Raw genomic sequence first — 25,785 nt, forward strand, 5'->3', positions numbered from 1 at the left:
AGGAGTGAAGAGAGAGAGCGCGCAAAGAGAGAGAAAGAGAGAGAGAGAGAGAGAGAGAGAGAGAGAGAGCGCGAGAGAGAGAGACTGGTGTAGTGTATACTGCTAGTAAGGAGCCAAGACAGTGATGCTGATTGGGTCAAGTCAGGGCAGGGCAGGACAGGGCAGTCAAATTGCAGTTAGCCACAGTGCTGCGTCTCTGAGGAGAAGGAGGCACGCGGTAGCGCTCTCTACCTACATGGAGAATTAATGAGTCTCATTTATGAGGAGAGCACAGAGTCTGGTCCACTGTGACTGGGCTGCTGCTCCTGCGTGCCAAGCTCAGCTCTCCCTGCTTCACTTTTGTAGTATGGAGATAGGCCACCGGCCAACAGGATGAAATCTGGTTATCATCACCACACAGCCATGAAAATAGCGCCCATCTTGTCCTATTTTGAGACAAGAGGCCAAAAATGATGATGAGGGCGCTGTTAGCGACAGTAGTTTCTTCCAAAATGAACACACTAAAGGAAAGACCGCGTTTTCCTGAAATGTAATTATATAAACATAGAATTTTTTTAGAGGCATGTTCATTTATTTGAATTGAACACTCTATTACAGTAAATTGTAATACAACCACACAAAAAGGAAAACCCTGTCCTACAGACAATCTCCTATTTTCAGCTATCGAAATTGTTGCCCCTAAAATGGAGGCTGTCTGCTAGAAAAGCTCCAGCAGACAAGGACAAATAAGGAAAGTGAAAAGGCCCATGTATGGCTCTTTACCTCTGAAGAGATCCCTGAGATGAAAAATGGCTCTCATGTAATTTGGATTCTGTAAAGCATAGCTCATCTGTGGTTCACTCAGCCAACTAATGGTGTTATATGACACCGTAGAAAAAAATGGGCAGGGGAAAGCATATTGTTCCTTGGTCACAATTTGTCCTGATAAAAAAGTCCTTGAGCACACATACGAGCGCGTGCACATGGTGTGCGTGTACGCGTGCACGCACGCACGCACACACGCACACACACACACACACAGACGCCAGAGAGAAACAGATGAGACTATCCACAGCTCTTTTGAAATATTCATAGCAATGATACACATAAAAAAAGACCTTCCAAGATCGACTGAGCTAAATCTTTTTCTATCAAGCCATAAAAGCTTTGCGCACATGGCAATTGCCTTTCCAAACACCCATTTATTTCCTGAAAGCTCTCTATTCATTCACAGAGTTTTGAAATGGCCACACCACGCCAGATAGTAGCTAATTCCTGATAACAATGTTCTGTGGAGACTTGTTCTTTTGTTCTTTCTGGCTGTGCAGAAACACAAAACAACAGACACTTGATTTTCTGTCTGATTCATAGATCAGACAGGCTATTTGACTTGCAATGCATACAAATATAGTTCAATCAAATGTAACATGCAAGAAGGTAGTTATTGCTGGTTTGAATGTATGTCTGGAGGAGATTTAAATGCGCACATCTGATCGCGTGAACCCAAACGCTGACGCCACCGGCACTTCTATCATGTTCAGGTCTACAACTGGAGAAGGTCTGACACAGGTTGCCTTTAATCTCGGGATAACACTGGGGAAATAGACTCGTTTTAAAACACACCCATGAATATTTAATTTACAGATAAAACGATCTGCATAGAAGACGTCCTCCCCAGACGAACGACAAAAATAAGGCCCCTCGCGAATAGCAGTAATCCTATGAGTCTCATGAGGATATGGATCGGAGAGACAACTCTTGCACACTGTTCAAAGACTGTTGAAGTGCATTAAAAGTATACCATTGAAACTTCTGAAATAGCGCCACTGTAAAGTAGGATCAAATTCACTGGGGTTTGAGCATAAATGTACCTAGCAATTAGGCATAATTTATGACAATTGTGTTTTATCTGATAATAGACAAACAGAAGGAAACGATTACATAGGTAGAAACTGATTATATCCTTTGAGCTGCACTACTATTCGGATGTAGTTCTTCAAAGCAAAAAACTTGAGTCGTGGCATGCATCCTGTTTGGACAGAAACTATTTTAATTAAAGACGATCATATAGCGTTTTCACTTGCTTATTAAACCTACATGAGTGTTCATTGCCTTCAGCAACACAGAATAGCAATCTATACTGAATTTATGTACTAAACAGGAAAATAAATGCAAGTGTTAATCAGATTTTTATTCATATCCTACATGTAATTATCAGTTGTAACTGTATAATAGCTCATAATAAGCATGTATTTTAAGCTATAGAAAACATATGTTCTCAGGAGCAGCTAGTCCTAATGAAATTCTGCAGCAGAACCCAATAGCCAGCCCTTCTCCAACGGATCCCGTTACTAATGGGGTGAGGGATGTCATGGGGATTGTCTTTGAACCGAGCATCTGTCCAATGATCTCTAATGCAGGCTGACAGGGGTGTTTCAACGATTTTGTCCACAAATATGTAGAGGAAATCCTTGCTTCCAGTCAACATCAATTTTCTCCTCGTAAAACCACATGTTTGAGAAGTTGGTAACACATGATTACCACAAAACCCAAACATGATCTGGACAAAGTATCACCTGCTGAACCGCTCTGAAATCAGAAAAGGAATGGATGTGACGACGCAATGAAAATGTATTTTTTTTTTTACGTCATGACTCCAGCAGGCATTATGACACCCATTTCTCTCTATATTCAGCAACTCCTTTACAAATCTTGATCAACATTATGGTGAAAAAGTAATTCCATTCAGGTGAATTATGATGATGTCTGAGTAACAGGTTCACAACCACTGTTTTCACACACTGCTGCCTTACTTCATCGATAAAAACACACAAAACAAATGCTTTCTTGCTGCGATGTCGGACTTCAATCTGGCGACAGATTAGGTAAAGACATTATTTCACAGGCTCTACCTACAGTACATCAGGAATGTATTCTTAATGTGTTTGGGTTTGTGTTCTAGCAAGGCAGGGCTCATTAAAGAAGCAATTTATTCTAACAGCTTTGACTATCCAACCCTCACCTTTCCCCACAGCTAGGGACATTAATGGATTCCAGGATTCTATCAACTGTGGTCACATATCACAAAGGATATAAGATTACTTATTTGTATTTGCTTAACCCCGTGTCCCTGTGTGGTGGAAGTGGCCACAAAGATTAGTCCGAGAGCAAACAACCATTATAAACCCATTTATCCATTCCAGTGGTGGGGTGAAATAGCACTGGAAGACCATGCTAAATCGCCCCTGCTCAGAGGTCTGCATGCATCACCATGAGGGGAAAGTTCAGACCTCACTGATTTAGCAATAGGCAGAGAAGAAAACTAAAACAATCTAATGGAACGGAATAGATGGTTTTATACTTTAGGTCGGTTCCATTGCTACATCGCATCACAAAGGGATGCAATACAATTTCAGGGCAAGGAAAGTGATGTTGACAGTCAGATGAGCTATCAAAATGAATCTTCATATTCAATGAATTCTTCTGCTTCCTCAGCAGTGGGTGGTAAGAGTCTCTACACCTACATGATGCTGTTTAAATCACAGCTCTAGAATGAGACCTCATGGCACCTGGCCTGGGTCTACTGCTGCAGATACATGGTTCTCTCTCTCTCTCTCTCTCTCTCTCTCTCTCTCTCTCTCTCTCTCTCTCTCTCTCTCTCTCTCTCTCTCTCTCTCTCTCTCTCTCTCTCTCTCTCTCTCTCTCTCTCTTTGACACCCACACTACCCCTGATTGCACCTTCAGTTTTATTATTAGATACATTATCAAATTTCAGGTCAACTCCGGCATTTCTTCTAAGCATAAAGCCAGGACTTGCACAAGCTAAGGAGTGAGCAACGCAGAGACGTAAGCTGTGCAGACTATACCACTAAAGAGAACCCAGACAGGGATGCTACATGTTTTATTAGTCTTTTCAAACTCACTTCTTTTGTCATAAAATGTCCGTTTCTGCCTGATACAAAGCCAATTACATCCATCATAATGATCCATTAGTACTGCAGATCCAAGTATGAAATGTCACTTCGAATGATGTACCTGACGCTTTCGTATTTCAGCCAGAGAGTTCCGTCTCAAAGTATAAGTGATTCTATGCTACTTTTTTGGAGACAGACAAGCATGGTAATCACAAATAATAAGCAGCCCACCATGCAAGTCACTGGTGCACACCTAGAGTCCTATGTCTATGAGAGGAAGACGGATATAGCTGAATAAAACGCTGTTGCTTTAGGTCCCTACTGACTGACTTCATTAGCTGCTGTGGTGTTGAGGCATAAGTGGCAATTCATTATATCCATGTTTAAACATATGTAAGGACACACAATTAATTAACAATATGATCACTATTTCCATTTCCTTTAGTGCGGTGCCCTTGCAGAAGAGGAAATCTTTTGGGCCAGTTGTCTCATTCTCAGCCACGGGCAGTCCTCTAGTGGTGTGTTGCTGGGAGTATTTATTTTCCTTCCTCTTCTATATTTTATTAATGAGGAAATCTTCACAAAGGACAGGAAATGTTTTTCATGAATTGTGAGGTTGTGACTGTCTCCAGTTACCCCTAGTGAAACAAATCACGCAATTAAAAAGAAATGAGCAAATAAAATCAATGCAGATCACTTACGCTGTGGTGACACACGGCCTCTAGAGAGAACGATACTAGTCAGTATTGCAATGAAGCCAAATAATAGAAGAAAAAGCTGTGACACCGTTGTAGAATACACCTTTGGATTGTCCCAGAGTATTAGCAAATGGGTAGGCCTAGTCTTGTGTGCATTGCGGTAGTCAAGCAGGAAGGAAAATCGCTTTCTATCACCTGTCAACACAAAAAATGATAATGACACGTGGGGTGTAAACTAGAGAGGGCCACATATATCACCACAGCATGTGACGGAGGTTCAAACACCATAGGCTGATCGAGACATCAATTCTCTAGGACAGCCAAATACATAACCTCTTAAAAAGTGTTTCAGATATATGACTTTTTACAACATTATTCAATAAAAAAAAGGACGATTCCCTGTATGAAAACACTTCAAAGGCACCTCAAAGACATGTAAATATAAACAGCCATCATACAAACTGAGATTCGATGCATATTTCAAGCCTAATGCATCATGTAATACAAAACCCTGGAGGAGTTGGTGAATCCAGCATATACTGTATGTTCAGTGGTGAGTGTTCAGGTGTGAACTGACAGATGTTCATCGGTTAGCCTACCCAACGCTTCAGATGATTCATCCCATTAAAAAACATCTGACTTCTCATCTAATCTTACTTCACATGACATTCATCTACTGCTTTTCTATTACTTGTATATAATATGAACATACATTTTGTAAAACAAAACGAACCCTGGAGTGAACTGATTCACATGCATGCCATAATTCTGTTGCAGGGATGAATGCAGAACGCAGGTTGAATAAAGGATGATGTCTGCCACCTGGTTCCATAATTCATAGACTGAGCCGTTTGTGTTGTTTTTTCATGCAAAATAGAAAGAGGTCAGAACAAATGGCTGCAATGGGAACAAATGGATTAGAGACTGGCTAGTCAGTGGAACCAATATAATCCATGATTTATTCCTTCTATTTTAATCACATGAATACTTGAGGAGGGAAAACAAAACCCATGTTGCTAGAATTCAGCTGACAGATTTGCATATTTAAACATGGGTCCTTTATACAGTCTGATTCATGTTTGATATGCAGGCAGGTATGCATAGATAAAACCTCTGAAAATTATCTTCAAGGCTGTAATGTTTAATCTGATACCATTTAACCCTTGGTTTAGTCAATGTTGAAATGTGTTATTAAAATTGACTTGGCTACTCTACTGATATTTTGATATTACAGATTCTGATATTATGCCATATATTTTTGGTATTATGATATTTTATGTGTATGACAACAGTGCCATGACCTTCTACGATCAATCAATCTCTATAGGTACAGCACCCTTCCATTCCTGTAATTCAGCCCTTTTCCTTTAGCTTGAAATAATCAAATGAAGTTCTGCTTATTTTAGCCATGAATTCTACTAGATTCACTGAACATTTCACATTTTGTTCTACGTGAAATACCTCAGTCATATTTCATTTGCTTGGCCCATTTGCTTCCCGCCTAAGGCAAGAAAATGGAAAGAAAAAAAGGTACAAACTTGCTGGTCTTGCCACCTTAGAGAGAAATAAAATAAAACAAACCACATTTTATTTTCTGAAATAAATTACTGAAAGCAAGTTCCTTCAAGGGTATATCATTTGGGTTGGGTTGGCAGTGGGGGCTGGCTATGGGCTACATAATAGCTATATGTACAATAAAATATACAAAAACACACAGAACTCAACTGATTTGTAGTGGCACATACTAATAGTTCCATCGGTCGCAGTACACAGTGCCAAGCTTCAACTCCATTTTCATAAATAACATATTGAAACCCTTTCAGAGAGGAACACGAACATTCAGACACACCAATATAATGGGAGCTTTATACAGCCTCTCGTATTTTCCCCCCTGTCTTCGACTATGCATAAACGGAAGCCCCGCATTGGCACACAGCTATTATAAGAAGAGATGGATGTTTTGGAGCATTCCATATTTCGCTAGCTAGACTGAATGAATGGAAGCAGAAGCACAGCTGCACTGAATGAACATCTGTTTTGGCCTGCTTTTGGCAGTGGCACCAGAGTCCCTCCTCTGCCCCCCACACATTCACACTGAGGATAAATGAAGGTTAGGCTGAGGGTAATGTGAATGGCTGCCTTTTTGTCCAACTTTTGTCAGAAGTTCCAATGCACTGTGTCAGAGAGTGTTATTTTCTGCTGGTGGAGCTCTAGCAGTGAGGAGGTGCTGAGGGAAAAATCATTGCTATCGGGAGCTCAGCTTCCAGCTGTAAAGGATTTCTCACTCCTTGGTTGAATTAGCTTTTCACCTTTCCGATATCTCGTCTTCTCTGGTCAGCGGAGCAGACATATGCTGTTGGGCTAGATAGATGCCACTGGAATCAAGATGAATATCTTTACTTAAGCTCTGGTGCCAGTTCCATGTCAGTCTCCCAGGCTTTTGTGTTTTATTTCACTCTAAAGCCCTGTAGTCACCAGCTTCTCCCTTTCTATTCACAGCAACTGGAATAGCTAAAGGTTTTCATGTGAGTTAAAGTACATTACTACAATGTAGCCCTGAAAAGACATGTTCAACAGTATGATAATCCTATATTGGTTTGTGAGCTTTTATGCAAACTCAATGGATTTCACCATCACGGCAAAAACCGCCAATGCCCTACGCTGCAAAGCAAAGCCTATGTATGATCATCTGGCACATGTGAAAGAAAAAGGCGTGTTATTAGAGGTTGTAGTTCATTTTCACGGGGTCTATCCTCCTCTCAACTACTTAAAGAACAGTGAGAAGCATAGGGGACATTTGACAGACACGCAATCACTATTGGTTTCAGAGCTGGTCCTGGGTGCACCTCAGCCACGCTCAAGGTCCTAAACGACATCATAACCGCCATCGATAAGAGACATTACTGTGCAGCCGTAATTCATCAACCTGGCCAAGGCTTTCGACTCTGTCAATCACCACGTTCTTATTGGCAGACTCGACAGCCTTGGTTTCTCCAATGATTGCCTCGCCTGGTTTACCAACTACTTCTCTGATAGAGTTCAGTGTGTCAAATCGGAGGGCCTGTTGTCCGGACCTCTGGCAGTCTCTATGGGTATGCCACAGGGTTCAATTCTCGGGCCGACTCTCTTCTCTGTATACATCAATGATGTTGCTCTTGCTGCTGGTGATTCTCTGATCCACCTCTACGCAGACGACACCATTCTGTATACTTCTGGCCCCTCTTTGGACACTGTGTTAACTAACCTTCAGACGAGCTTCAATGCCATACAACTCTCCTTCCGTGGCCTCCAACTGCTCTTAAACGCAAGTAAAACTAAATGCATGCTATTCAATCGATCACTGCCCGCCTGTCCCGCATCACTAATCTGGACGGCTCTGACTTAGAATACGTGGACAACTACAAATACCTGGGTGTCTGGTTAGACTGTAAACTCTCCTTCCAGACTCACATTAAGCATCTCCAATCCAAAATTAAATCTAGAATCGGCTTCCTATATTGCAACAAAGCATCCTTCACTCATGCTGCCAAAACTGACCATCCTACCGATCCTCGACTTCGGTGATGTCATCTATAAAATAGCCTCCAACACTCTACTCAATAAACTGGATGCAGTCTATCACAATGCCATCCGTTTTGTCACCAAAGCCCCATTCACTACCCACCATTGCGACTTGTACGCTCTCGTTGGTTGGCCCTCACTTCATACTCGTCGCCAAACCCACTGGCTCCAGGTTATCTACAAGTCTCTGCTAGGTAAAGCCCCGCCTTATCTCAGCTCACTGGTCACCATAGCAGCACCCACTCGTAGCACGCGCTCCAGCAGGTATATCTCACTGGTCACCCCCAAAGCCAATTCCTCCTTTGGTCGTCTTTCCTTCCAGTTCTCTGCTGCCAATGACTGGAACGAACTGCAAAAATCTCTGAAGCTGGAGACTCATATCTCCCTCACTAGCTTTAAGCACCAGCTGTCAGAGCAGCTCACAGATCACTGCAGCTGTACATAGCCCATCTGTAAACAGCCCATCTATCTACCTACCTCATCCCCATACTTTATTTATTTATTTATCATGCTCCTTTGCACCCCCAGTATCTCTACTTGCACATTCATCTCCTGCACATCTACCATTCCAGTGTTTAATTGCTATATTGTAATTACTTTGCCACCATGGCCTATTTATTGCCTTAACTTACCTCATTTGCACTCACTGTATATAGACTTTTTGTTTTCTTTTGTTCTGTTGTTGTTGTTTCTTATTGACTGTATGTTTTGTTTATTCCATGTGTAACTCTGTGTTGTTGTATGTGTCAAATTGCTATGCTTTATCTTGGCCAGGTCGCAGTTGCAAATGAGAACTTGTTCTCAACTTGCCTACCTGGTTAAATAAAGGTGAAATAAATAAATAAACAAATAAAAATTGTAGGCTGTGAAAGCCCAATCGATATCCTCTGTGCGGTTGGACCTTGAGCTAATTGAAAATCTTTCAGCCTGTAATGAATATGAAATGTCAGCGAGCCAAAATATATGAACTGACATTTAATCTCCACCCCTGGAACAATTCTCCAATTGAAAGTACGGAAATGTTGACATCTAGAAAAAACACAGTATTTCAGGTAAACCACCCAATTATCAAATAGAAGGACATAAAACGTAAAACTGTTAGATAAATCGCATAAATCTTGTACTTCTGGACCTTTACTGTAGTGACTGATTTAGCCTACAGTAGAGAGCCATTGAAGTGGTCAAGCTCTGTAATAGCGAATCATACAGTGCCTATACAGTAAACACACACCATCAGCTTTACATTTAGTCCTGGGTAACAAGACTCTAATAGTCAACCTGATGCTACCATTGAATATTAATCTGACGGATGTCACACTGCTCCACCAGCACCTCAATGCGCTGTACTTTACACTGGGCCTCCGATGTTCTGACATGGAACAACTATCCAGAGAGCTGTGGCCCCATTTCAGCTGCTTGTTTCTGACAGCAGCATGCTTGTCATGTGTCTCTAAAGTGCAGATCGCAGCTAGCCTGCTCGGCTTTAGTTCACTTCAGCAGTCTTGACATATCTAAATGAAAGCTCCAAACTGAATTAGGCAGTCTATTAGAAAAATAGCTGCCATGTTATATTCATGTTTGTAATCTCCCCGAGTTAAACGAGCTCCTGTTGAACTGCTTTCCACAAAGCTCAGCGTTTCCCAGTGTGCTACTATCCCACCGCAAGTCCCCATTTAACACAGCATGAGCCCACCAGCCAATGAGTTATGGCGTTTTCATCCAGTATAAATTGTCAAAGAAAAAAAAATTAAGATTCAAACAGTAAAACGAAAATGTACCGTCTTATCACAGTGCCCAAGTTGTGTCCACGGGACTAAACACAGACAAATAAAACATGAATGACATCTTACCATAAAATGAAAAACACCGACCGACAATTCAACACAGCATGCATTTTTTATACAAAGACAAAGGGAGGGGTCTTACCGATGTACTGGTTCCACTCTGGGTCCAGATCGGCCTGGTTGGCGAGACAGCCCTTCATGACGTTCAGACAGTAGTTGTTACAGGGCTTCACGGAGGGCATGGCTTGGCAGTATGTGCAGTACATCATCTTGGTCAGTGCTCGGATACACGCTGGGGTGCTGCTCACCTGGTGGGTGGATATAGCGTCAGAATAAAGATCAGCTACATAACAGATACGAAATACTGTTTTACACAGATACGACATACTGTTTTACACATAGGATACAGCAAACTGTAACTTCCTGTCTTGGATGAATAATAAGATACTAGCTGGCTAAGAAAGCTAACAGGAAGTAAAACTATGTTCTACATAAACCAGTATGATTCCTCCCAGGCAACATTTCTGTCCAGATTGAGGGCCCTTTACCAGGAACACAGCACAGTGAGTGAACCGGAGAAGAGTAGGAGCATTCTACTGTGCTTTCTGTTTTCAATAGAGAACTACAACACAATTCTCATGAGGTCAAATGAAGTTCGAGAATGTCAGGCTTAAGACACTGTTTAAAATGCAAAAAGACACGCCGGCCGCTCCACTGTCCTTACATCTATGGCGCTCAACAGAAGCTCAGCATACATAAACAGGAACGACATGAACAACAGTTGTAGCTGGTGAAATTGAAAATATGTGAAAAATACAGCACCAGACTTGTTTGGTCAATAATGCAAATATCAACATATTTTTTTTGAAGTCAAGGCTCCCGGGTAATGGCTAATGGCTTTATCTATTTAACAAACACCAACACAGACAGGCCCTTAATAATAATTTCTTAACCTTGTTACTGCATCTCAGGCCTATGTGAAAAAGCAATTCCCTAACCACCATTTCTGTCAGTGCATCAGTTTGCTTGTGTGTGTGTGTGTGTGTGTGTGTGTGTGTGTGTGTGTGTGTGTGTGTGTGTGTGTGTGTGTGTGTGTGTGTGTGTGTGTGTGTGTGTGTGTGTGTGTGTGTGTGTGTGTGTGTGTGTGTGTGTAAGTGGATGCCTACATGTTTTATGCATTTTATTGCAGTAGTGTCTGAGCTTCTTGTTACTCTAGCCAAAATACACTACATTACCAAAAGTATGTGGACATGTGCTCGTTGAGCATCTCATTCCAGAATCATGGGCATTAATATGAAGTTGGTCCCCCTTTGCTGCTATAACAGCCTCCATTCTTCTGGGAAGACTTTCCACTAGATGTTAGAACATTGCTGCGGGGGACTTGCTTCCATTCAGCCACAAGAGCATTAGTGAGGTCGGGCACTGATGTTGGGTGATTAGGCCTGGCTCGCAGTCAACGTTCCAATTCATCCCAAATGTGTTCGATGGGGTTGAGGTCAGGGCTCTGTGCAGGCCATTCAAGTTCTTCCACACCGATCTCGACAAACCATTTCTGTATGGACCTTGCTTTGTGCAAAGGGGCATTATCATGCTGAAACAGGAAAGGGCCTTCCCCAAACTGTTGCCACAAAGTTGGAAGCACAGAATCGTCTAGAATGTCATTGTATGCTGTAGTGTTAAGATTTCCCTTCACTGGATCTAAGGAGCCTAGCCCAAACCATTAAAAACAGCCCCAGACCATTATTCCACCTCCACCAAACTTTACAGTTGGTACTACTCATTCGGGCAGGTAGCGTTCAAATTTGTCCGTCAGACTGCCAGATGGTGAAGTGTGATTCATCACTCCAGAGAACGCATTTCCACTGCTCCAAAGTACAATGGCGGTGAGCTTTACACCACTCCAGTCGATGCTTGGCATTGAACATGGTGATCTTAGGCTTGTGTGCGGCTGCTCGGCCATGGAAACCCATTTCATGAAGCTCCCGACTAACAGTTATTGTGCTGACGTTGCTTCCAGAGGCAGTTTGGAAATCGGTAGTGAGTGTTGCAACCGAGGACAGATAATTTTTACGTGCAACGTGCTTCAGCACTCGGCGGTTCCGTTCTTTGGGCTTGTGTGGCCTACCACTTCGCGGTTGAGGCGTTGTTGCTCCACAATAACAGCACTTACAGTTGACCGGGGCAGCTCTAGTAGGGCAGATATTTGACGAACTGACTTGTTGGAAAGGTGGCATCCTATGACGATGCCACATTGAAAGTCAATGAGCTCTTCAGTAAGCCCATTCTACTGCCAATGTTTGTCTCTGGAGATTGCATGGCTGTGTACTCTATTTTATACACCTGTCAGCAATGGGTGTGGCTGAAATAGCTGAATCCACACATTTGAAGGGGTGTCCACATACCTTTGTATATACTGTATACTGTAGATAAAATAACACATTCCTACTTCGTCAGGTTAATCTCAACATCTTTAAAATAATAAAGAAAACACCCGGTCTCTGTTCTGAATTGAAAATACATTCTGAACGAAGTATAATTTTACACAACACCCAAAATATCTTGTGTATTTCCAGTGTGAGCAGATGTACTAGTTTAAACTTCCCAAAGTACCCAGACACTGCATGAATGAGGTGAGAGAAGAGGCACAGCTCGGCTGGAAGTCTGTGTTTTGAGTGGTTTCTGAGCTGTCTTCATGTTTGATGTGATTGGACCCCTGTCTCTCTCAACCCAACAGTGAGGATCTGTTGAGGGGAAGGAGAGGCGGAGGCATCAACAGCCTCCACAGAGTCAGGCTTGAAGACAAGGATCAAACACACACACACACACACACACACACACACACACACACACACACACACACACACACACACACACACACACACACACACACACACACACACACTGACTGACTGACTGATACGCCTCAAACATCTACTGCTAGCTTCCTCCGTCATTGGCTTGACTTATCACAACAGTCTGATGCTGATCACTCAAACAATGTCATGTACCCACTGACATCCAAAGGAACTCACAGGTGTGGGGGCTGCAAGTTGAAGATATCAAGGGGGTAATCGTTTATTTAGATTCTCTGCTACCTGTGGTGGCTATACACTATGTGCTTTCAATATTTGTGACATTTCAGATTGCTTTGTTCTGCAGTTGCATAGCAACTGTTGGTGAATACAATTCATTCATTTCACATGGATGCGATAAAAATACGTATTTTTCAGATTCGAAGATCTTAAAAGGGTCATTTGAACCTGAAATCCACTTTATTTTAAAATACTCCGATGGAAGAATCCTTCATGTGCATTTCCGTACAGTAAGACATGGTATGGAGTTGCTTCCCCCTTTTTCAATTTGCAGAACTGACACCTGACAAATGCTACTCTTCCAGCACTTAGTATGTTGCCATAATGTCTGCTCGACTCTCCCCCTATCTCGCCCTGGACTGCTTGCTTCTTTCAGCGCATCATACCATTTGCAGAGCAGGTATTATTCTAATGATACAGGCTCATCAAAGCGCGTCCTATTATTAGAATCAATCAATAGCCACATCACCGCTTTGCAACACTGAATAACAGAAATACACGGTGTACCCATAATGAGAATGCAGTCTTTGATACTTTGAGAACATTTTGGAGCCTTGAGCCTTGATATATCCTTGGGTATATCTTTTCATATCAGAGGTTTAGAAAAATGGGTAAACACCAAGCCTACGCTGGTATTTATGCTGTAATAAGTGTAATTGAATGCCAAACTCTGATTGATCATGGGTAAACTAAACTGCCAGGCGATATACAAACGTGTGTCTGTAGTTACTCAGGCAGTGCCTCCAGTCAAAAGCTGAGTGTCTTAGTCAAAAACTGTGAACTGCTGGGATGTGATGTACAACACCAGCTCCTTTAACTCAATAAAGTCCCCCAGCAGCACTCGGCATAGATGTCACATCTCACTGTAGCCGGGTGCCAGGACACCTCCTCTGGGGTGTCTTATTCCATTATGCTTACACCCAATCTCTTCTGATGAGTTGAGGCCCCGTGGATCAAAGCGCCTTTGCCCCCGCCACATGACCTGTGTCTCAGGTCCCTGGGTAATGTCAGAGGTGAGGTGGAGACATGACGGCTGCCAGGGAACCCAGGATGTGTGTCAATACCACAGATGCTAACAACTCATCCTCAGGGTTTGCTCATAAAGAGGGTTTCATCAGGCAGCCCTGGCTGGAAATGGGGACCTGATATGGCCTGGAGGTGCATGACGTGGTCACACATGATTGTGGGTTACGGAGTTCATCATGCTTGCTGGTAATGAATGGCCCGCGGTGGAAAGGTTGAGTTTGTTGGATGTTCATGGGTTGTACATCTGATAATCCGCAGGCAGTCAAATCACCTTGGGTTTCCTCGTGCCTTTGACCGTATAATACTGTGGCTGCGCTAAAATCCTCATGACACACACCCTATTTATCATGAATTATGATGAACATAAACCCATTGACCAGCAACAGTTGCATAAGGACTCAATTTCCAAACAGGATATTAACTGTTTTCTAGCCTTGATGTCCAGGCTTCTCCTCAGACTACGCAGAACAGTTTGCACAGTATTATCAACACCAATAATGGTAACAAACGCATGCAATTCCGGTAAATTGCTTGTGACCACCGAAGCAGGGGAAGCAAATTGTATCTATAAGGCCAGTGTTCTAATGTTGATATTAACTGTGAACACGATCTAGAAAACAGTTGTTGTTGTTGTTGAGTGGAGCTAATACCAAGCATACATCTCTCGCTATGCCCTTAATCTTCCTTTGCACTGGATCGAAACTACACACACTCCTAAGGCAGTGATATACTGCAGCAACAGCTAGCTGCATTAAGATTACATCACATCAAACAGAATACTTACAGCAAGATTAATGGGGATGGTATACAGACTTAACAAATATTGGACGATAGAGATACAAACATCCATAGAAAATAATATTTCCTCGTAGCTTGGAGACAGATACTCTTCCCATGCTTAAGAATTCCTTGTGAATAACGGGAGGCCCCATCAGTAGTCATTATAGAGTACTCGAGAGGGCAGCGCCGAGCCTCAACCCAAAAGTCCATAGGCCCATACAAAGAGGTGGTGCTGGTGGTAAGTCAGTAATATTATACTGTAGAGGATCTTCTGGGAGAGAACAAAACCTCACCCAGAAAGTAAATTAGAACACCTTCAGCTTGTTCAAGAATGTGTTGGATTCTGTTAAAAGCCTCCTTCTTTCCCCACCAGTAAAATCCATTCCAACACCAACTCCAACACCAACAAATTGCTCCGTTTTATGATCTCAGGTTTTGGAATATAATATTTATATGTGATAATGATGGATCCAACACAGTCAGTCCATTGTTCAATTCTGGGAAAAGTTTTGATATAAATCTATGACATTAATTGTACATTATATAATTGGGTCAAAGGATTCAGGAGAAAATTCCCTTTTGCAATGGGAAGTGGTGTATTCCTTATCAGAATTAGCATTCTCACCGCTGCACAATAGCAGCAAATTAGGCAAAAGCAAAAAAATAAAATAAACTCATAAAAAATACTACAGTTTACTAAATAATACTACAGTACTTACTATAGAATTCTAGTATTTTATAGTAAACTGTATATTGTAGAATAGTCACACCCTGATATGTTTCACCTCTCCTTGTGATTGTCTCCACCCCTCTCCAGGTGTCACCCATCTTCCCTTTTACCCTCAGTGTATGTACAGTTGAAGTCGTAAGTTTACATACACTTTAGCCATTTAGCCAAATACATTTAAACTCAGTTTTTCACAATTCCTGACATTTAATCCTAGTAAAACTTCCATGTCTTAGGTCAGTTAGGATCACCACTTTATTTTAAGAATGTGAAATGTCAGAAAAATAATAAAGAAAATGATTTCTTTCAGCTTTTATTTCTTTCATCATATTCCCAATGGGTCAGAAGTTTACATACACTCAATTAGTATTTGTTAGCATTGCTTTTAAATTGTTTAACTTGGGTCAAACGTTTTGGGTAGCCTTCCACAAGCTTCCCACAATAAGTTGGGTGAATTTTGGCCCATTCCGCTTGACAGAGCTGGAGTAACTGAGTCAGGTTTGTAGGCCTCCTTGCGCACACACACTTTTTCATTTCTGCCCACAAATGTTCTATAGGATTGAGGTCAGGGCTTTGTGATGGCCACTCCAATACCTTGACTTTGTTGTCCTTAAGCCATTTTGCCACAAATTTGGATGTATGCTTGGGGTCATTGTCCATTTGGAAGACCCATTTGTGACCAAGCTTTAACTTCCTGACCTATGTCTTGAGATGTTATATATATCCAGATAATTTTCCTACCTCATGATGCCATCTTTTGCACCCGTTACTCCGGCAGCAAAGCACCCCCACAACATGATGCTGCCACCCCCGTGCTTCATGGTTGGGATGGTGTTCTTCGGCTTGCAAGCGTCCCCCTTTTTCCTCCAAACATAACGATGGTCATTATGGCCAAACAGTTCTATTTTTGTTTCATCAGCCCAGAGGACATTTCTCCAAAAAGTACGATCTTTGTCCCCATGTGGGGTTGCAAACCGTAGTCTGGCTTTTTTATTGCGGTTTTGGAGAAGTGGCTTCTTCCTTGCTGAGTGGCCTTTCAGGTTATGTCGATATAGATCTGGTTTTACTGTGGATATTGATACTTTTGTACCTGTTTCCGCCAGCATCTTCACAAGGTCCTTTGCTGTTGTTCTGGGATTGATTTGCACTTTTCACAACAAAGTACGTTCATCTCCAGAAGACAGAACGCATCTCCTTCCTGAGCGGCATGATGGCTGCGTGGTCCCATGGTGTTTATACTTGGGTACAATTGTTTGAACAGATGAACGTGGTACCTTCAGGCATTTGGAAATTGCTCCCAAGGATGAACCAGACTTGTGGAGGTCTACAATTTTTTTCTGAGGTCTTGGCTGATTTCTTTTGATTTTCCCATGATGTCAAGCAAAGAGGCACTGAGTGTGAAGGTAGGCCTTGAACTACATCCACAGGTACACCTCCAATTGACTCAAATGATGTCACGTCCTGGCCAGTATAAGGGTTAATTGGTATTGTAGTTTGGTCAGGACGTGGCAGAGGGTATTTGTTTTATGTGGTTCAGGGTGGTGTTTTGGGAAAAGGGTGTTTGATTTATTATTTCCGGGTTTTGAGTTATGGTCTATGTTTATGTATTTCTATGTGTAGTCTAGTGAGTGTGTTTCTATGTTGAGTTAATTGGGGTGGACTTCCAATTGAAGGCAGCTGTTTGGTGTTTCCTTTGATTGGAAGTCCTATATTAGTTGGGTGTGTTTGTCTTGTATTTGTGGGAGATTGTTTTTGCACTGCGTATGTATAGCCTGCAAAACTGTCATTTGTCGTGCTTATTGTTTTCTTGTTTTTCCGTGTTCAACGTTCGTTAATAAATTAAGAAAATGAACACCAACTCTGCTGCATATTGGTCCACCTTTTCAGACGACGATTTCGCTATCATCGGATGATGAAGAAGCCCGTGACAAAATCTCCCACCAAACCAGGACCAAGCAGCAGAGGAAGGAGCAGTGGGATTTTGAGTTGGACTATGGTGAGAGATGGACTTGGGAGGAGATCTTGAAGGGAGAAGGCTCCTACACTTGGGAGGAGATCCAATCAGGAAAAGATCGCCTTCCATGGGGACTGATGGTAAGAGAGAGAGAGGAGAGGCGAAAGGCTGGTATGGACCGGGAACGTTTCCGAGGAACACGACTGGCGTTGAAGCACGAGAGGCACCCCCAATAATTTTTTTGGGGGGGGCACACGGGTAGTTTGGCTAGGCATAGGAAGAGCCGGAAGCCAGCTACCCGTGGTTATATGGAGGAGCGTATGAGGTGGAGAGCGCCATGTTTCGCTGAGGAGCGCACTATCTCACCCATACGCACGCACAGTCCGGTGCGCGTTATTCCAGCCCCTCGCAGGTGCCGTGCTAGAGCGGGCATCCAGCCTGGTAGGAGGATGCCTGCGCAGCGCATCTGGTCGCCGGTACACCTCCGAGGACCAGGCTACCCAACTCCCGCTCTACGCACGGCTACCATCAGGCCCCTGCACAACCCAGTCCGCCCTGTACAAGCACCCCGCTCGTGCAGGGCTACTAGTTCCATCCAGCCAAGACGGGTTGTGCAGGAGGTAAGATCAAGACCGACTGTGCGCCTCCATAGCCCTGGGTTTCCAGCTCCTGTCTCTCGTGCGGACCCGGAAGTGCGTCAACCCAGTCCGACTCGTCCTGTTCCCGCTCCCCGCACTAGCCTGGAGGTGCGTGTTCTCAATCTGGTACGCCCAGTACCAGCACCACGCACCAGGCTTCAAGTGCGTAAACCCAGCCTCGCCAGTCACCAGAGCTGCCCGCCAGTCAACAGTCGCCGGAGCTGCCCGCCAGTCAACAGTCGCCGGAGCTGCCCGCCAGTCAACAGTCGCCGGAGCTGCCCGCCAGTCAACAGTCGCCGGAGCTGCCCGCCAGTCAACAGTCCCCGAGTGGCCAGACTGCCCCGAGCTGCCGGAGTGGCCAGACTGCCCCGAGCTGCCGGAGTGGCCAGACTGCCCCGAGCTGCCGGAGTGGCCAGACTGCCCCGAGCTGCCGGAGTGGCCAGACTGCCCCGAGCTGCCGGACTGGCCAGACTGCCCCGAGCTGCCGGACTGGCCAGACTGCCCAGACTGCCCCGACAGCCTGGAACGGCCAGAACCGGAACCACCTCCAGAGATAGGTGGGTTGGGGAGGGGGGGTGTAGCACAGTGCCGTCGTTGACGGCAGCCACCCTCCCTTCCCTCCCTTTAGTAGGGGGGGAATTTTTCTTTTGGTGTTTGGGGTTATTTTTGTTAAGGTGCTTCCGGGGTTAGCACCTTTAAGGGGGGGGGGGTACTGTCACGTCCTGGCCAGTATAAGGGTTAATTGGTATTGTAGTTTGGTCAGGACGTGGCAGAGGGTATTTGTTTTATGTGGTTCAGGGTGGTGTTTTGGGAAAAGGGTGTTTGATTTATTATTTCCGGGTTTTGAGTTATGGTCTATGTTTATGTATTTCTATGTGTAGTCTAGTGAGTGTGTTTCTATGTTGAGTTAATTGGGGTGGACTTCCAATTGAAGGCAGCTGTTTGGTGTTGCCTTTGATTGGAAGTCCTATATTAGTTGGATGTGTTTGTCTTGTATTTGTGGGAGATTGTTTTTGTACTGCGTATGTATAGCCTGCAAAACTGTCATTTGTCGTGCTTATTGTTTTCTTGTTTTTCCGTGTTCAACGTTCGTTAATAAATTAAGAAAATGAACACCAACTCTGCTGCATATTGGTCCACCTTTTCAGACGACGATTTCGCTATATCATCGGATGATGAAGAAGCCCGTGACAAATGATGTCAATTAGCCTATCAGAAGCTTCTAAAGCCATGACATCATTTTCTGGAATTTTCCAAGCTGTTTAAAGGCACAGTCAACTTAGTGTATGTAAACTTCTGACCCACTGGAATTGTGATACAGTGAAATAATCTGTCTGTAAACAATTGTTGTAAAAATTACTTGTGTCATGCACAAAGTAGATGTCCTAAAAATATGTTTTAATGACTCCAACCTAAGTGTATGTTAACTTCCGACTTCAACTGTATACCTGTGTTCTCTCTTTGTCTGTCCGTTCATCTTGTCTTGTCTCGTCAAGTCAACCTGCGTGTTTTTCCATGCTCCTGCTTTTTCCAAGTCTCTGTTTTTCTAGTCCTCCCGGTTCTGACCTTTGCCTGCCCTGACACTGAGCCCGCCTGCCTGACCATTCAGCCTGCCCTGACCTCGAGCCTGCCTGCCACTCTGTACCTTCTGGACTCTGACCTGGTTTATGATATTTTGCCTGTCCACGACCTGTCTCTTGCCTGCCCCTTGTTTTATAATACATATCAAAGACTCTAACCATCTGCCTCCCTTGTCTGCATCTGCGTCTCACCCTGTATCGTTACAGAATACTATTATCCGCACTGTATTTTCCCTCAATCCTTTGTAGTACTTACTATATAATTGTGTAGTGTGCTGTAGAATAATATACTCCACACTGTAGTATCCCTCGACTGTTTAGTGTTTACTATAGAATTTTGTAGTGTACTGTAGAATACTACAAAATGATCTTCAATGCTGTAATGTTTAATCTGATACCATTTAACACCTGGTTTAGTCTGGAAATATATTGGTAACATTTTCTTGGCTACTGTACTGAAATTTGTATATGTTTTGTACACCAAGTGTATGTATGATTTGCAGACAGGTACGCATAGACAAAAGCCTCTGAAAATGATATTCAATGCTCTTACTCCTGGTAACATTTTCTTGGCTACTGTACTGATATTTTGAGATATATACATAAACACACACACACACAATACTGGTCAAAAGTTTTAGAACACCTACTCATTCAAAGGTTCTTCTTTATTTGTACTATTATTTTACTACTACCTCATGAAGCTGGTTGAGAGAATTGCCAAGAGTGTGCAAAGCTGTCATCAAGGCAAAGGGTGGCAATTTGAAGAATCTCAAAAAATATATTTCGAATTTGTTTAAAAAAAGAAAATGGTTACTACATGATTCCATATGTGTTATTTCAAAGTTTTGATGTCTTCACTATTATTCTACAAAGTAGAAGATAATAAAATTAAACAAAAACCCTTGAATGAACAGGTGTTCTAAAACTTTTGACCAGTAGTGTGAGATGCCTCACAAGTCCTCAACTGGCAGCTTCTTTAAATAGTACCCTCAAAACACCAGTCTCAACGTCAACAGTGAAGAGGCAACTCTGGGATACTGGCCTTCTAGGCAGAGTTGCAAAGAAAAAGCCTAATCTCAGACTGGCCAATAAAAAGAAAAGATTAAGATGGGCAAAAGAACACAAACACTGGACAGAGGAACTCTGCCTAGAAGGCCAGCATCCCGGAGTCTTCCCTTCACTGTTGACGTTGAGACTGGTGTTTTGCGGGTACTATTTAATAAAGCTGCCAGTTGAGTACTTGTGAGGCGTCTGTTTCTCAAACTAGACACACTAATGTACTTGTACTCTTCCTCAGTTGTGCACCGGGGCCTCCCACTCCTCCTATTCAAGTTAGAGCCAGTTTGCGCTGTTCTGTGAAGGGAGTAGTACACAGCGTTGTACGAGATCTTCAGTTTCATGAAAATGTATCGCATGGAATAGCCTTCATTTCTCAGAACAAGAATAGACTGATGAATTTCAGAAGAAAGTTCTTTGTTCCTGGCCATTTTGAGCCTGTAATCGAACCCACAAATGTTGATGCTCCAGATACTCAACTAGTCTACAGAAGGCCAATTTTATTGCTTCTTTAAATCAGCAGAACAGTTTTCAGCTGTGCTAACATAATTGCAAAAGGGTTTTCTAATGATCAATTAGCCTTCTAAAATGATGAACTTGGATTAGCTAACACAACGTGCCATTGGAACACAGGGGAGATGGTTGCTGATAATGGGCCTCTGTACGCCTATGTAGATATTCCATTAAAAAATCAGCCATTTCCAGCTACAATAGTCATTTACAACATTAACAATGTCTACACTGTATTTCTGATCATTTTGATGTTATTTTAATGGACAAAAAATGTGCGGTAGTGTACACAACCAACCACCCCGAACCACATAAAACAAATACCCTCTGCTACGTCCTGACCAAACTACAATTACAAATAATCCCTAATACTGGTCAGGACGTGACAACCTTTCCACTCCTGTAATTCAGCCCTTTTCCTTTAGCCTGAAATAATCAAATGAAGTTCTGCTTATTTTAACCATGAATTCTACTAAATTCACTGAACATTTCACATTTTGTTCTATGTGAAATACCTCAGTTATATTTAATTTGCTTGGCCCATTTACTTTCCGCCTAAGGCAAGAAAAGAGAAAGAAAGAAATTGCTGGTCTTGCCACCTGAGAGAGAAATAAAACAAAACAAATTTTATTTTCTGAAATAAATTACAACTTGTAGAGTCCATGCCCCAACAAATTGAAGCTGTTATGAGGGCTAAAATGAGGAGATTCAACTCAAAATTAGGAAGGTGTTCCTAATGTTTGATACACTCAGTGTACAGCGCATTCGGAAAGTATTCAGACCCCTTGACTTTTTCCAAATTTTGTTATGTTACAGCTTTATTCTAAAATGTATTAAATAGTTTTCCCCCCTCATCAATCTACACACAATGCCCCATAATGACAAAGCAAAAAAAGGTTTTCATACATTTTTGAAAATGCATAAAAAAAACTGAAATATGACATTTACATAAGTATTCAGACCCTTTGCTCAGTACTTTGTTGAAGCACCTTTGGCAGTGATTACAGCCACGAGTCTTCTTGGGAATGACGTTACAAGCTTGACACACCTGTATTTGGGGAGTTTCTCCCATTCTTCTCTGCAGATCTTGTCAAGATCTGTCAGGTTGGATGGGGAGCGTCACTGCACAACTATTTTCAGGTCTCTCCAGAGATGTTCAATCGAGTTCAAGTCCGGGCTCTGGCTGGGCCACTCAAGGATATTCAGAGACTTGTCCTGAAGCCACTACTGCATTGTCTTGGCTGTGTGCTTAGGGTTTCTGTCCTGTTGGAAGGTGAACCATCGCCCCAGTCTGAGGTCCTGAGTGCTATGGAGAAGGTTTTCGTCAAGGATCTCTCTGTACTTTGCTCCGTTCATCTTTCCACCAATCCTGACCAGTCTCCCAGTCCCTGACGATAAAAAACATCCCCACAGAATGATCCTGCAACCACCATGCCTCACCATAGGGATGGTGCCAGGTTTCCTCCAGACGTGAAGCTTGGCATTCAGGCCAAAGAGTTCAATCTATGTTTCATCAGACCAGAGAATCTTGTTTCTCATGGTCTGAGAGTCTTTAGCTGACTTTTGGTAAACTCCAAGCGGGCTGTCATGTGCCTTTTACTGAGGAGTGGCTTCCGTCTGGCCACTCTACCATTAAAGCCTGATTGGTGGAGTGCTGCAGGGATGGTTGGCCCTCTGGAAGGTTATCTCATCTCCACAGAGGAACTCTAGAGCTCTGTCAGAGTGACCATTGGATTCTTGGTAACATCCCTGACCAAGGCCCTTCTCCCCCAATTGCTCAGTTCGGCCAGGCGGCGAGCTCTAGGAAGAGTCTTGGTGGTTCCAAACTTCATCCATTTAAGAATGATGGAGGCTACTGTGTTCTTGGGGACCTTCAGTGCTGCAGAAATTATTTGGTACCCTTCCCCAGATCTGTGCCTCAACACAATCCTATCTCGGAGCTCTACGGACAATTCCTTCAACCTCATGGCTTGGTTTTTGCTCTGACATGCACTGTCAACTGTGGGACCTTATATAGACAGGTGTGTGCCTTTCCAAATCATGTCCAATCAATTTAAATGTACCACAGGTGGACTCCAGTCAAGCTGTAGAAACATCTCAAGGATGATCAATGGAAACCGGATGCACCTGAGCTAAATTTTGAGTCTCATAGCAAAGGGTCTGAATATTTATGTAAATAAGGTATTTCTGTTTTTATTTGTAATACTTTTGTAAACATTTCTAAATACCTATTTTCGCTTTGTCATTATGGGGCATTGTGTGTAGATTAACGAGAATTATTATTTTTTAAATACATTTCAGAATAAGGCTGTAATGTACACTACCGTTCAAAAGTTCGGGGTCACTTAGAAATGTCCTTGTTTTCCATGAAAACATACATGAAATGAGTTGCAAAATGAATAGGAAGTATAGTGAAGACATTGACAAGGTTAAAAATAAGGGTTTTTAATTTAAATAATAATTGTGTCCTTTAAACTTTGCTTTCGTCAAAGAATCCTCCATTTGCAGCAATTATAGCCTTGCAGACATTTGACATTCTAGTTGCCAATTTGTTGAGGTAATCTGAAGAGATTTCACCACATGCTTCCTGAAGCACCTCCCACAAGTTGGACTGGCTTGATGGGCACTTCTTACGTACCATACGGTCAAGCTGCTCCCACAACAACTCAATAGGGTTGAGATCCGGTGACTGTGCTGGCCACTCCTCTGTCCAGTGTCTGTGTTATTTTGCCCATCTTAATCTTTTATTTTTATTGGCCAGTCTGAGATATGGCTTTTTCTTTGCAACTCTGCCTAGAAGGCCAGCATCCCAGAGTCGCCTCTTCAATGTTGACGTTGAGACTGGTGTTTTGCGGGTATTATTTATTGAAGCTGCCAGTTGAGGACTTGTGAGGCGTCTGTTTCTCAAACTAGACATTCTAATGTACTTGTCCTCTTGCTCAGTTGTGCACCGGGGTCTCCCACTCCTCTTTCTATTCTGGTTAGGGCCAGTTTGCGCTGTTCTGTGAAGGGAGTAGTACACAGCGTTGCACCAGATCGTCAGTTTCTTGGCAATTTCTCACATTCATTTCTCAAAACATGAATAGACTGACGAGTTTCAGAAGAAAGTTCTTTGATTCTGGCCATTATGAATCTTTAATCGAACCCATAAATGATGATACTCCAGATACTCAACTAGTCTAAAGAAGGCCAGTTTTATTGCTTCTTTAATCAGAACAACAGTTTTCAGCTGTGCTAACATAATTGCAAAAGGGTTTTCCAATGATCTTGGATTAGCTAACACAACGTGCCATTGGAACACAGGAGTGATGGTTGCTGATAATGGACCTCCGTAAGGAAATTTCTAAGTGACCCCAAACTTTGGAACAGTAGTGTACATTTTTGGGGAAAAAGTCAAGGGGTCTGAATACTTTCCGAATGCACTGTATGCTACACACTGTAGTATCCTTTGATCATGTAGCACTTACTGTAGAATTTTGTAGTATACTGTAGAATACACAACGCACTGTAGGACCTTTCATTCATTAATAGCACTTTCTATAGAATTTTGTACTTCATGGCAATAGACTGTCCCATAAGAAATTTTACCTGGTAATCATGGCATGAATAATATTATTTTTATTATGGAAATAAGTCATGGTTAACACCCTCATACCCAAATGTAAAAAATACTATAATTGACTATATAATCCTACAGTACTGTATATTTATGTACTACATTGTAGTAAACTGTAGTAGGTTATAGGTTATAAAAAATAGCAGAAATGTTGAACCTTGCCATTAAGACTCCTGTCCTACCTACTTACAGGTTATGTCAAATTTGCTCTTTTATTATTTGTCCAGTAGGTTTCTGCAAAGAGAAATCACCCACTTTGGATCCTTGAAAATATACTATATATGTCCTATTTTTATTATAGTAAATACTACAGTATACCCTAGTAATATCTGCAAAATAGTTTTTTCATGAGGGCAGTTTTTATGAATGGCAGAGACTTGGGCTTACCTTGGACACCCTGTTGGCCACCTCTCGACCAACTGAGAGCCCCTGGACGAATGTGCGGGCTGCAATGAAGGCCCTTGTAACCTGAGCCTTGAGCTTCCTGGGCACGTCTCCAAAGGGTTTTAGCTGGTCTGTGTACTTGCTGATGCACTCCAGATAGTCATCTGTGATTACGTACTGGGAGTTGAGCAGCGTGAACATGCGCTCCAGCAGCCGCGACCAGAAGTCGTTGAGCATCTCCTCCAGGTTCACGTTGCCCCCAGTGTAGTAGCGCTTCAGCTCGGCAAACAGGTTCTGGAAGACTTCTGAGTTTTGCATGTAAGGCTTGCCATAGGTCCGCACGAACATCTCGTTCAGGGACTTCTCCGTGTTCTCCAGCAGCTCCAGGAAGAACTCTTGGTCAAGAGAAGAAAGAGAGAGACAATTTAAATAATGTACAATAATAATAATAATTTTTGTTGAGAACTCAGTCGGAGTCTCAAC

General features: G+C 42.7%; 1 protein-coding gene across 1 annotated transcript in view; it reads right to left on the reverse strand.

Moving 5' to 3' along the window:
- Positions 1 to 25,785, reverse strand: part of LOC106586272 (glypican-6) — a 122,267-nt gene that overhangs the window by 38,994 nt on the left and 57,488 nt on the right. The window contains exons 3-4 of the mRNA XM_014173395.2: positions 25,306 to 25,697; positions 10,079 to 10,244 (exon numbers count right to left, since the gene is read on the reverse strand). Coding sequence (XP_014028870.1) covers positions 10,079 to 10,244; positions 25,306 to 25,697 — 558 coding nt within the window. The remainder of the gene's footprint in view (positions 1 to 10,078; positions 10,245 to 25,305; positions 25,698 to 25,785) is intronic.

The sequence above is a fragment of the Salmo salar genome, chromosome ssa25, assembly GCF_905237065.1.
Source record: "Salmo salar chromosome ssa25, Ssal_v3.1, whole genome shotgun sequence".
Taxonomy (NCBI): domain Eukaryota; kingdom Metazoa; phylum Chordata; class Actinopteri; order Salmoniformes; family Salmonidae; genus Salmo; species Salmo salar.